A 13,365-nucleotide genomic window follows, 5' to 3' on the forward strand; every position below is an offset into this window, starting at 1 on the left:
TGAAAACAAGGCTTTGTAAGCGGTTTCCATAAAGTATAAATAAGTGTTGACAGAGAAGGTCATCTTTTAAAATTCTAAGTGACAACAAGAGGGTCGTAGATCACATGTCGCTCTGCACATGTACGAGTTAATCATTCTCGTTTTTCTTTAGACATCATCCAGCACTTCATAATGTTGACATGTTACAAAAAAGACCCCTCGTGCCTCACCATATTACAAGACCTCTCATGCCTAAGATGTAGTTTCCACACTGAAGACGCCAAACAACTCCTCCTCCTCCTCCTCGTTTGTCCTACCAAACTACACTCACACATCACCAGGCTTCCTCACTTCTGTTCCTGGTCGGTGGACATAGGAAGTTTCCTGAGAGTTACGAGGGCCGCATGGAAGGGGTCATGGGGTAGACAAGTATGATAGCGTCCGAATTTTATACCAGACGACCTTCACCAATCCGTCCAAAAATGATAACCCTGAGGCGGCTGCCCAGTCCGGGACTCGAAAAGAAGTTCGTGTGATTCGCAGACAATGAACTTTAAACCACAGCGCCATCAAAGCTCACGTGTGTATGCATACAAAGTATCACAAATCTTCAGATCTTAAGATTAACTGCATAAAACATGATAACATTGTGATGATCATTGGACTCGCCTCTTCATAACAGTACACTAAAAACTCATTTGAGTTCGACTCACCCTGAGATGGCACAGCCTTCAGCTCGACCCGCGAGGTATCCTTCTCGATGTAGATGACCTGCAGAACTTCATCTTCCTCCTCGTCCTCCTCACCCTCATGACCTGAGGGAGGGACCTGGTTTGTGAGGTTCAGCCGCACATCACAGAGATCCTGACTACTGGGTCGCGGTAACGCCGCAGGCGGGAGGTTCGCATTGGCGTCCGGAACAGCTTGTGGACCGCTTCGAATCAGTTCACTAGCACTGGGTTCACTCACCACACTTCTCACTTCACTCTCAGACACTTTATCGATATGACTGACCGTCTGTGGCTTGGCTCTGGCAACCGGACTCACGGTCTCCGGTTCTTGAGCCTTGAGTTCGGTTCTCGGTGGTTCAGAAACGTTTGAGTGAAGCTTCGGCTTGGCTTCATCGGCGGCGACCACCGGCTGACTAGAATGAGGTTTGTCTCCGTAACTTCGTCTTTTGCGCGGGGTCATGTCCTTACTGGCCCCGTGTTGTTCCTTGCGTACTTCCTTACACTCGATGCTTTTCCTCTTTTCTCTGTGTTTCTCCTTGTGTCGTGGCGAGGACTCCTCGTCCTCGATGGTTTTAAACTGCGTTAGTTCCTTATACTGTTTATGTTTCGGGCTTTTCTGCTGGTGTTCGGTCTTGGGTTGGACGTGAGCGTTCTGGGTCTCCACCCACTTCTGTATCATGGACTTCTTGTGGTCGTCCATGTATCCGTAGGTTGCCTCTGGCCCGTCTATCCAAGTCTCTAACTCGTAACTTTTCATTTTGTGTCCATCGTACACTTTGGCCCTGTGGAATCTGGGCCCGTCTATCCACTGTTCCTCACTGCCGCCTCCGCCGCCACCGCCACCGCCGCCATGCTGGCCCTGCGTGCCGCTAGCCTCCGCGTGCGGCGTTGCACCTGACGCTACTTTATGCCTACTGTGTCTGGAGACGTGAGGGGATTTAGGAGACTTCGGGGTAGCACCAGTTGATACTTTAGCACCAGAGGAAGATTTAGGAGGAGTTCTGGGTAAATTTCCACCACTACTTACCGCACCACTACCACTACCACTACCACCAACACCACCACTGCCCACACCCTCGCGACTCTTATGCGAGTCTTTAGTCCTGTGTGGTGAAGCGTGAGAGCCATCTTTCGTTACCGAGTGTTTACTTGGCTTCGAGGGACTTTTGCTGCTCCCTGACAACTTCGAGGACTTCTTAGACGTCCTCTGAGAGTCTGTTTTGGAAGCCCCGTCGACGGCCGAGCCCCTGAGGGCCTTGTTCATAGAGCAGCGGTTGTCGCCGGAGTTGATCGAGGGCAGGAAGACAGGAGGGTGTTCACCGTCAGTGGCGTCGTCAGCGGCGGGACCCACGTAGATCACCGTGTCACACGACTGTCAGGGAGACGCAGGAGAATGACGACACAGTCAGTCATTTATTTTGGTGTGATATAAAAGAAATCTACACGTAAACCTACATGTAAACTTACACGTAAACCTACACGTAAACTTACACGTAAACCTACTCATAAACCTATACATAACTGACAGGATAAACTTCTTCTCAGGTCAACTTAGTTCTCAAAGACTAAAGTTATACGAAAAACCATGCAAATAATTTTGATAATAATACTTTAGGATTTAGACCTGAGATGGTAGGGTATAACTGTTATATCACTTAGTATTATGGCTGACTCTACCCATAATGTATAGTTCCAGACGAACTTGGATGGGAGAACATGATTTGATATATCCTAAACTCCTCGTGTAATATCAATATGCTACGAATTAGAATTAGAAACAGAGATATAACTAAGAAGCTTCTTCAAAGACTAAACTATCTCTAAGTAAAGAGGACAAATCATAGTTTTAATCTGAATGGTAATCAGTAGAACCAAGTTACGTGTGGGTTACTGTGAGGTTCACTTTCAGTAGCAGGAGGACGTGAGCCTGGTCTGTAGGACGTGGTCAGGCAGACAACTACCACGATTTTCACCGCTCGTTAAGAAGACATTCTGGTGTATAGAAAGTCAAGGTTGAAACCATACCTGACCTGCTGGCTGAAGCTAGCTGAAAAATATCTCCCTAATAATCTGGTCGAGAAGCCATGATCGTTAATTAAAAACCTGAAAAGACTCCGTTCAAAACAAGTATTGCTCAGTCCTCCTGTAGTTGAAAAATATATCAGAGGTTAGATATAAGCTGGTTGTTAGGAAGACGTGAGAGATTCGAAAAAGTTGACTCGAAGAGTAATAGTCACATTCACATGCCTGACTCTTTCAAGGTAATTATCTAATCAAAGAGAAGAAAATAATGAATCTATGAATAATGTCCCCAGTAGATGAATATGCCAAAATTCATGGCATCAACTTCGTTATTAATGGATCTTCGAGTTCCAGGCAGTAGATATGTGCCATAATACTGCAGCGGGAGACAACACTCCCGTCCTCACAATAGAGTGACGTTTGACGTTTATGGAATGAGAGGAGATGGTCACAATTTACGCAGAGGCACCTAGCGAATGCGTTAGTCTATCCAGTAGCGTATCACACACTTGCTTATGTCAGTAACGAAACTCACCTGGTCGTGATAACCTTGTCTGAACCGTCTACAGGGAGGGAGGGAGGCAGGGAGGGAGGGAGGGAGGGAGGGAGGGAGGGAGGATTCGACAAAGGAAGACGTCGCCTCACCTCTCCGGAGGAAGATCAGAGCAAGGACCACTTTGCCTCAAGTGTTTAAGGACTAGATTGATGGAGGATAAACATTTGGAATTTGTCCGAAGGGTAGATTGTTGAAGGATGACCTTTACATTAGCTTGTGTGATGGGGATAATGATGGAGCAAAACTTTGTTACAACGGCTGAAACATGAAGTCGATTGATGAGAATTTCTTCTTCCGTTCTGGAAACAGGAAAAGATCAGTAGAGAAATACCTACCTTACCTTATCTATTCTGGTCGATAGACGACAGACTTGTCTCATCTGTCTGGAGGAGGAGGAGGAGGAGGAGGAGGAGGAGGAGGTACTGGAAGGATCGAGTAAGGATGACCTTTGTCTCACCTGTTCAGAGGAGGAGGGGTCAACAGAGGACGACCCGCCCGTGTCGGTCAGGGTGCCCCGGGACGACCTGCCTGATCTCGACTCCTCAGACGACCCGCCCGAGCCGGAGCCGGTCACGTGAGGCTGCTGACGACACATCAGAGATATGTTAGGTCACTCGGGGTCGTTGGTGGGTGATGTGGGAGATAACAGCAAACGAACAGCACTACCGCAGGGGTCTTCAATTCAAGTCCTGGAGTTCGAACTCCTGTTACGACGTTCATGCATAAAACAGATAGAAGAAGAAAAAGATGAAGAAGAAGAAGAAGAAGAAGAAGAAGAAGAAGAAGAAGAAGAAGAAGAAGAAGAAGAAGAAGAAGAAGAAGAAGAAGAAGAAGAAGAAGAAGAAGAAAAAAGAAGTGATATATTCAACATTTCCGCTAAATATTGACCTTAACAAGGTAGGTAAGCATCCAGCCTGCCCTCAGGCTCTACATTAAACAATGTACTATTTTATGATTCATCTTGTACATTAGAACAAAGCCGTTCTCCTCCTACGTCCTCCTCAAACAGGAGGCTATGCGGAAGCCTGGGGGTTGTGGGGGGGTTGGGTTGTCCGTTGCCATGGTGATCCAGTCCAGGATATAATCACTTTAGCTTCTCCAGCATCAGAATAACCTATCCAAGCTGGGGCCAATTACTGTTGTAATACCATCAACCTGTCACAGAGGCGCGCACACACACCTGTCCCATCAGGAACCTTTCTCGCTGCTGGGAGGGTTGTGAATCTTGTGGGATGGGAGTTATATAGTGTACAGCGGTTTCTGTTGCGTGTGGAATGGTAGGCGACGGGCTGTATGGTGTGGAAAGTTCTGCATTAACGGGATAGGTTGTGTGTTAGTGATTATGGTGTATGGGAGGGTATGGTATAAGGATAAACTTGTATGGGAGGGCATAATGGGGTGATGGGTCTTCAGATGCATAGGTGGGGAGCTGGTATTGTGGTAAATGAGGATGTCTGGAAGCAAAGGATGGAGGTTAGAAGAGTGAGGCACATTCGAGGTAAATCAGTTACTGTTTATCAGATGACACGTGCTGGTGGCAGACCCTGGAGAGATATTTTCGAGGTTATTGACAGAGTCTGATAGAATGTGTAAATGAAAAATGCGGAAGTTAATTTAAACAAAAGTAAGGTAGTGGGTTGTAGTAGGGGGTGAGACAGAACGATTAGTTTGTGAAGGTAATTAGGGGTGTTGGGGGGGGGGGCTATAGTAAGTGGAAGGCTTTATGGTGCCTGGGAGTGGACGTGGCAGGGGATGGAAACAAAGGGGCTGAAGCGAGTCATAGGGTGGAAGAGGAGGCGGTTGAGGTCGTGGCTGCATTGTGAAACGTGTAAAAGGAAAGGTCAGGATCTGTAAAGGTAGAGATGAGTATGTGTGAACACAAAGTATTCCCAGCAATGTTGTAGAGGATAGGAAGAGGGTGGATGTGCTGGAAATCAAGTGCTTAAGGACGATATGTGGCGTGAGGCGGACTGATCATATGAGAAATGATTGTGACGTAAAGATGTGGTAAGGGTCATGCCCTGAGAGGACCGAACAGGGTAAGTGTAAATGGTTCGGTCATTTTGGAGAGGATAAGGGAAGAGAGACCGACAAAGATTATCTGTGTCAGAAATGAGGAGAGTAATGGGATCTGTCCCTGGTGTTATTTCACGACCGTGGGCCGGCACTCCGGCTCTTGGTGCGAGAAGAAAGGAAATTGTGTGTGTGTGTGTGTGTGTGTGTGTGTGTGTGTGTGTGTGTGTGTGTGTGTGTAGAAAATCTCTGAGTCTTCCTTTTGAGAATATTTTACACTCCACAGACGCAGTATGAGTCCACTTCTAACACTACCTCAAACACACTCCTACACGCTTAGTATAACCTCAGAAAACAATGGGATCTTACATTCAGATCTGGGCTACCATATGAGATTTCCCACACAACAAGTGGGGGAGCGGGTACAGGATTCCATGGTTATTCTCTTGCATTACAGACAATTTTCCTTTCATCCTCACACAGGTCCAACAACACGAAAGATGACTCAGGAATGAGAGAAGCGTTGGACGGAAGTGATTTCACAGAATCTATGTTTCATCTGTGACATGACAGCCTTTGGGTTATCTATACCTCCTGCTGTGTCTTATTAAAGCCTTCCATGATCTCATGGCGAGTTAGATTCCTGTTTACCTCCCGTCTTTTGACTTCTCTTGCTATACTCTCTCCCTTTATGTCTGCTCTGGTGACCCTTTGACCTGCCTTAATATCCTGTCCCTCACTGTCCGCTCCACTGAGGCCATGACCTCTTGTTGTTCTCTCCCTCACTCTTTATTCCCTTTAGTCTTTCACCTCCTTTAATGTCTCCTCTTTCTCTCATTTCTCTTTAGAGTATTTTTTTCTTGATTTCTCTTTTCCATTGTTCCCATCTAGTACCCCTATTTCCCTAAAGACCTGTTCATCAACTCTTAGCTCCACTTAACGCCACTGTTGACCCTAACCCATTTCGAGAAGACTTCTCTGACGAGTGTCCTTTGTTCCCTTCCACTAAGGTAATTTCATATCCGCTGAATCTCCCTATGTTGTCCATCGATTCCCCAAACACCCTCCTCCCATGAGCAATATATGAGGTGCCTTTGCTCTCTCTTTCCAGACTTAGGACTCGATCTTTACCCTGAATCTCCCTTAATACATCATTTATCTTTTCTCTCCCTCATTACCTCCTCCTTTTGCCCTTATTTCACGCTTTCCTCTCCCCCTTCTACCGTCTATGTACCTCTCACGCTCCCTGGGTCGAGAAATGGCCAGGTTCTCAACAAAACGTTAAATCCAGCGACCCTGCTAATCCGGGCAGCTCCGTGCTCAAACAATTCCACAGTGTGGACTATTTACTCGCTGACAACTCATCAGTTGAGGTCTCAGAGGGGAGAGTAGGAATGGGAGAGGGGGCCAGAGAGAGAGAGAGAGAATGAGAGAGAGAGGAATGGTTTGAGGTAGGGAGAGGGAACAGAAGAGGGTGTGGATTAATCACCTGTTCCATCTCAGACAAGTTCCACTAACTTGTTGTAGCTGGGAATGTGGTGGCAGGTTATGAGACGCAAAGCTTTGACAATCCTTCAGAGGAAAATGATATGTAGGACAGAAGCAAAGGAGATGGGGAAATAGAATAGAGAAAAGGGATAGAGGAAAAGAGTAAAGAAAGGAAAGAGTGGTTGAAAGAGAGAGGGGAACAGATGATGGGCAGGAAAAAGGGACTCACACAACATGGCTTCTTACTTTCTGTAGGAAGAGTTTATCAACAAATTTTGAGAACTTGTTGAAAATCATGACTGATTCTTAGGGGAAATAATTTTTCAGTTTACATAAGATAGAGAAGTTGTTCGTGTCCACAACCTAGCATACAAGACCAGAGAAAACATTATTAATGTCAACAACCTGGTCACAAAACAGGCTAGGGAGGATGTCACCAATATCTACAATCTGTAACATATAGCAATCCATGGAGAATACCAGGGTTCACAACCTGGTTGTAGCACAGTCCGGGTGAAATGTTGAGCTTTTACCACCATTCATAACACAGGCCAGGGGAATACTATCACTGTCTACAACCCATATAACATATCAAGGATTATATCGTCGGTGATTATAACCTGGCTATAACAAAGACCAAGGATCAGGAAGGTTCTCAAGGGTGTCTGTTGTGTAGTCTCATCAGATGGTAACCACTGGCAACAACAACTTTCTTATCCATTCCTGGATATCCCACACTTTACATGGGATGCATCATGAACACACCAGATTCTCACGGAAAGCTTCGTGTACAGGAAAATAGCCCCTAGATAAGATAAACGGCCTTCGAATCCCACGTAAGTTCCGGCACGTACCTTGATCCGCCGTCGTCTGAGGCGGTGGACCCTGGAGGCCAGCTGGATGGTGGCCAGGGTCTCCTGGTAGAGAGCCGAGCAGGGAGACACGTGCACCAGCATGGTGGCCACGCACCTTACCGACCCAACGCACTCACGCAGGAGACGCGGCAGCTTCCCGTCCCTGCGGCAGGAGGAGAGACAACACCAACACTCACTATGATGAATCCAAGCAAGAAGAACGATCGAAACCTTCATGTAACAATAGTCATTTGTTAAATGAAAATAACAAGCAGAAAGAAGGATTTGATCTCCCGTGGTGAATAAGCTGGACAATTTGTCCTTAGTATTCGTCTGGTTCTCTAATTTCCTACGTTTCCAGATAAACTGTTTAGATGAGAAAGAGAATGTCTTTACCTGAATCAGATTACAAATGTGTCGTAAACAGAAGAAAAAATCTGGAGCTATTATTACGAAGTGCTAATCAGCAATAATGGATGTGACCCAGTAACTGAAACTTTCCCCTTATGTCACGATTGATATTGAGTCATAAAGTGAAAAATATAAATCTATCTCTTATATATATATATATATATATATATATATATATATATATATATATATATATATATATATATATATATATATATATATATTTCTTTCTTTCTTTCAAACTATTCGCCATTTCCCGCATAAGCGAGGTAGCGTTAAGAACAGAGGACTGGGCCTTTGAGGGAATACCCTCACCTGGCCCAATTCTCTGTTCCTTCTTTTGGAAAATTAAAAAAAAACGAGAGGGGAGGATTTCCAGCCCCCCCGCTCCCTCCCCTTTTAGTCGCCTTCCACGACACGCAGGGAATACGTGGGAAGTATTCTTTCTCCCCTATCCCCAGGGATAATATATATATATATATATATATATATATATATATATATATATATATATATATATATATATATATATATATATATATATATATATATCCAGCTTCTACCAAACATCCATATCTCATCCAACATCAAAAGAGGAGTTGTAAGCTGTCTGGCTGCCTGGTCCGGGACTTGAACACAGGTCCTCCTATCCACAGTCAGCGACGCTAACCAACTAGCCACGAAGGTCCACAAACAAAAGTGGGAAGACTGAGATTTAAGTCTAGCGTGGAGTCACTAATGACCTGTTAATTGCTGGCCTGAAACTCCTAATTACACACCGATTTAGTCCTGTTTAACATCTAATTCTGTTTCCCCTCACCAGCACCCTCCTGCTCTTCCTCACTCTCCCTCTTGCTCTCAAACAGTTCATTACTCTCCCATGCCTCTCTCCTACACACTTTCTATTTCCTGAATATCTTTCACCTCTCCTCTCTCTCTCTCTCTCTCTCTCTCTCTCTCTCTCTCTCTCTCTCTCTCTCTCTCTCTCTCTCTCTGCTAGTAGATATCGCTAATCCCTCTGTCAACAGACGTCACGGATCTGTCTGCTAAGAGATGTCACAGATCCATCTTCTGACAAATGTCACAGAGTTACAGATGTCACAGTAAATAAAGACATACTCCTGAACTTACTTGTAAGGCAGGTGCTTCTGTCCGTTGAAGATGGCCAGGATAACATTACCAAGGGATGAGAGATTGAGTCTAGACGGCCCCTTTCCACGCTCCAGCGCCCCAAAGTCCATCAGATGCAGACGACTCCTCCCGCCAGCGACTGTATGTGCACAGAGGACCAGACACGTTATGTAATGAGAAGGAAGAGCACACATAAGCATTCTATTCTTTCCCTCCCATTCGTCAGGATCCTGTATCCCTTCTCCATCCCTAGTGAACAGCCCGGGACACCTCCCTCCATTCTCATCCAATGGTAACGGATACTTTTCACGTCCCTTTCCCCTTACTTCTTCCCTTGGCGAAATATGCAAGTGGTTCTCATTTATTTGAAGTCCCTTTGCCCTGACCTTTATCCTATTGTGTAATATTCAAGGGGATCTGGCCGGCGTCCAGAAGGGTTCTGATGCACTGTAAGCCCCTGTGCCCCTACCTCCACCCCTGGCCGACGTGTCCAGGGAGTACTGGTATATGTTGAGGGTGAAGACAAGATGGGCGTGACGTCCCTGTTCGTCTACATGTCTGTGGGCGAGGGCGGCGTCGAGAAGCTGGGCCGCCCGCTCTACAGTGGGGGCCCTCACCTCCGCCGCGTGGGCCAGCAGTAGAGAGGAACCCGAATCCTCCATCAGGAACACGCCAGGGGACTGTTCTCCTGTCGGAAAGCCAAGTGGAGGAGTCAGCACTTGTAACTGCTATGATGAATGATTCGGTTACTGTCAACTACTATTGCAGGATTCAGTACATGGAGGAAATGATGCTTTTTAACTGTTAAAGGATCATTAAGCCACAACCCATATGATTCACGTCATATGGTCAAGACGAAAGTAACTACAGGAGACCTGGAGGTTCATAAGTAACCCGAGGGGGTTATAAAAGACAAGACAAAAAAAATTGTGAACATTAAAGTTTAGAAAATGAAAAAGCATGGGAATAACAGGGGGGGGTTTATAAAACGGGAAATATCAGAGTTGGGGTGTCTGCCCTTTAAAAAAAGGGAAGGATGGGTTAAGCTTTTTTCGAAAGGGGACTATACGCGGTTTCAATTTGTTTCGAGTTCGGGCCCGGGATGGGGGGAGAGGGGGCGATTCATGTATGTACTTATAAAAATACAAGGGGAAAAAATTTAATTTCGAATTTTGTGGATTTATAAATTGTAAAATGAACCAGGGGCCGGGGGTAGTTTCGAAGAATCAATGGGGAAGACTCAACCTGCCAAAACCCCAAATTGGAACAGTTAAACAACGGTTTAAAAACCAAAGAGTATGACTTTTTAATCAAAACATAAAGGAAGGGAAAATCATAAATTCCTTTGTTGCGGAAATATTTTTTCCGGGCCTATAATGGGTTTTAGCGCCCATAAAATTATATCCTAAAAAGATTTTAACATGGGAAACTTCAACCGAAAGAAAAATTGGAAAGGCGCTGCGTTTATCCAGGATGGGGAGTAGATGCCCCCACAGGGGTTGGAAGCAGTGAGAAAAAAAATTAATGGGCGAAAAGGGAAGGAAATTAAAAACTTAATAAAATTTGTTTTATTTCTTTTAACCCGTCCTCGCCTTCCGGGAATTTTTTTTAATATTTTTAATTTTTGCCCACGTTTTTTTTTTTATTTTAAAAAATTATATATATAAATTTTATATAAATTAATTTTTATAATAAATATATTTTATAAAAAATTTTTTGGGGGTGTGTGGGGTAAAACCCTTTCCTCGGGGTTCAAACCGCCTCATAGCCCGATCACCTTATACCTTATGAGGGCCATCCCTTTTTTTCCCACCACTGGGTCGGTCTCAAAAGGGATTTTCGAACCCCGGGAAAATTTCTTCTCTCTCCTTTTCCCACCCTCTTTACCTTCGTCCTTCTCTTTCTTTCTCACCCTATCTTCCATTAACTGCACCCATTTCACCCTTTTTTTTTCCCCCTTTGTACCTTGCCATGATCCTCCCTCTATATCAACACTTGGACAAAGCTCTTGTGAATCAGTGTTAAATCGTCTCTTTTGTCTTCCCAACCCCGAATCCCCCCCTTCCTCCTCATCCCTCTGACCCCCCCCTGGGCGGAATAGGGTCTCTCCCAACCCTACGGGATCTCCCTTACCAGTTAAACCTAATAAAATCCCCCAAAACCTACTGTATTTAGGGTTCCCCCAATTTCCCCTTTTCCCTTTATCCCCCAAAACAATGAACCCCAAATAAACACCCTTTCCGTACCACAGTACCATACATTTCACAATAAACCAAAAACCCCAATCCCCCACAAATAACATCAAAATCCCCCAGTATATGAAATTTGGAAGCCCCACAACACCTTGCAGCCCCCACAATACAACCTCACCCAAGACCCCCACACAAAATTCGACGAAATGCAACAGGAAAACATAAAAAAAAGCATAAGACCACCCAAAACAATACATTCCATGTACCACCAAATAAAAATATTTCCAAAACACCCCACTCAATACACACACCACCTACCAAACATATAGGACAACACTGACAAAAAAACAAATTTAAAAACCCAAACACATGAAAAAAAACAACCCATCTTATACCAAATACACCTCACAACACAACAAAAATTACAACACTTCACACAACACCAAAATGAAACAACATACAATAAACAACCCCCCACACAGAACCCACAAAAACCTAAAAAAAAGAAAGTTGTTTATCATGACACACAGTAAAACAACCCCACCCAAATTAAAAAACTACCACATATCACCCTGTTCTTCTAAAGCCGACCCTCTCCCTCTCTTACCCTTCTCCCTTCCTTCTTACCTTCGCCCGAATCCGTGCACTTCCCCAAAAATACTTCCTCCCTTTCCTGTTCCCCCCTTTTTTAACCCCCACAAATCAGAATTTATGTTAAACGCCCAAATAGCATTGAGTTCGTCAAAAAGGGGGAAACCTTCCCCCCTTCCCCAAAGGGTTCCCTGATCCAATCATTTCCAAAGGGCACCCCAAAAGGCGTCCCCTCCACTGAGGGCCAAAAATTTCCATCCTCTGGGGTCCACAAAGGGTCCCATCTACTAGTCTAAAGGGGGTCCATCCCTGGGCCCACAAGGGTTTTCCCACCAAGGGGTCCACAGGGCGTCCCTCCTATAAAGCCCCTTTTCAAAGCTTTCTCCCCTGCCTTACCCTCCCCCCCCACCCCCATACCCCTGACCCCCCCTTTAGGTTCCCTTACTCACCCCTTTCCCACCCCCAAAACACTTTTTCTCCCCCTACACAACCGCAGGGCACAAATCAACAAAAAAACAACAAAAGCGCAAAACTAAAACCCCAACACCCCCTGCCCCCAAACAACCCCACCCTCCCAAAGGTACCCCCACACATGAACTAACAAACACCAACACCCCAAAATTCCCACTGAATCCCCACAGCACTGCAAGGCGAGAGATACAAAACCCCCTCCTTCCATTAAAAGAATTTCAAACAAAAAACCGGGACCAAAATAGTTGCAGGACCCTTTTAGACCAGTGAAACAATCCATGAACCCCACCAATGCTTCCCTCGTCATCCCTTTTACCCCCCTTAGTCTCCTGAGTCACGTTTTCTTGCTTCATGAGCTTACGCTTTTCTCTAAAAATGCTCCGTCCTTTTCTGGCGGCCCAAAAGTCTTTTTGGGCATCGCTCACCGTGTCCTTGTCCACTGAACAATTGAGCACCCCAAGCCCCACACAAATCCCCTGACAACCTCAAACCCCCCTTGGGAACTACAAAACAAGGGGCCAACATCCCCTGAAAACCCCCCCAAAGCGGAAAAAATTTTAAACCCGCCCGGGGGGCCTCAATAAAATTTTGGGGAAATGTGATTAACCCGGCCCCCGGGTGCTGGGGGCCCGGGGGGGCCATAAAAATATCCCACACCCTTTTTTCCCCCCCCCCCCCCCCCCCCCCCCTACCGTCCTGGGGTTTTTTACCTTTCCCCCCCTCGAGAAACCCCCCGGGAAATGCCTACCCCCCCCATGTGTGGCCAAGGGACCCTCCCCCAAAAACCCCTTTCTCTCTTTTCCTCCTCTCTCCTCTCCCCTCTCTTCTTCCTTTTTCCTCTCTCTCTCCTCTCTCTTCTCTCTTCTCTCCCTTTTTTAGAAAGTTTTTCCCCAACACATTTCTTCAAGGGCCCTGCCCCCAGGGGG

General features: G+C 45.7%; 1 protein-coding gene across 6 annotated transcripts in view; it reads right to left on the reverse strand.

The window, feature by feature from the left end:
• Positions 1–13,365, reverse strand: part of LOC139765877 (uncharacterized) — a 134,639-nt gene that overhangs the window by 22,903 nt on the left and 98,371 nt on the right. For 5 of the 6 annotated variants that reach the window (XM_071693748.1, XM_071693747.1, XM_071693745.1 and 2 more), the window contains exons 6-10: positions 9,655–9,873; positions 9,186–9,324; positions 7,644–7,806; positions 3,746–3,871; positions 693–2,082 (exon numbers count right to left, since the gene is read on the reverse strand). In XM_071693748.1, coding sequence (XP_071549849.1) covers positions 693–2,082; positions 3,746–3,871; positions 7,644–7,806; positions 9,186–9,324; positions 9,655–9,873 — 2,037 coding nt within the window. The remainder of the gene's footprint in view (positions 1–692; positions 2,083–3,745; positions 3,872–7,643; positions 7,807–9,185; positions 9,325–9,654; positions 9,874–13,365) is intronic. The other variant, XM_071693746.1, reaches the window with a different exon arrangement.

The sequence above is a fragment of the Panulirus ornatus genome, chromosome 56 (assembly GCF_036320965.1).
Source record: "Panulirus ornatus isolate Po-2019 chromosome 56, ASM3632096v1, whole genome shotgun sequence".
Classification (NCBI taxonomy): Eukaryota; Metazoa; Arthropoda; class Malacostraca; order Decapoda; family Palinuridae; genus Panulirus; species Panulirus ornatus.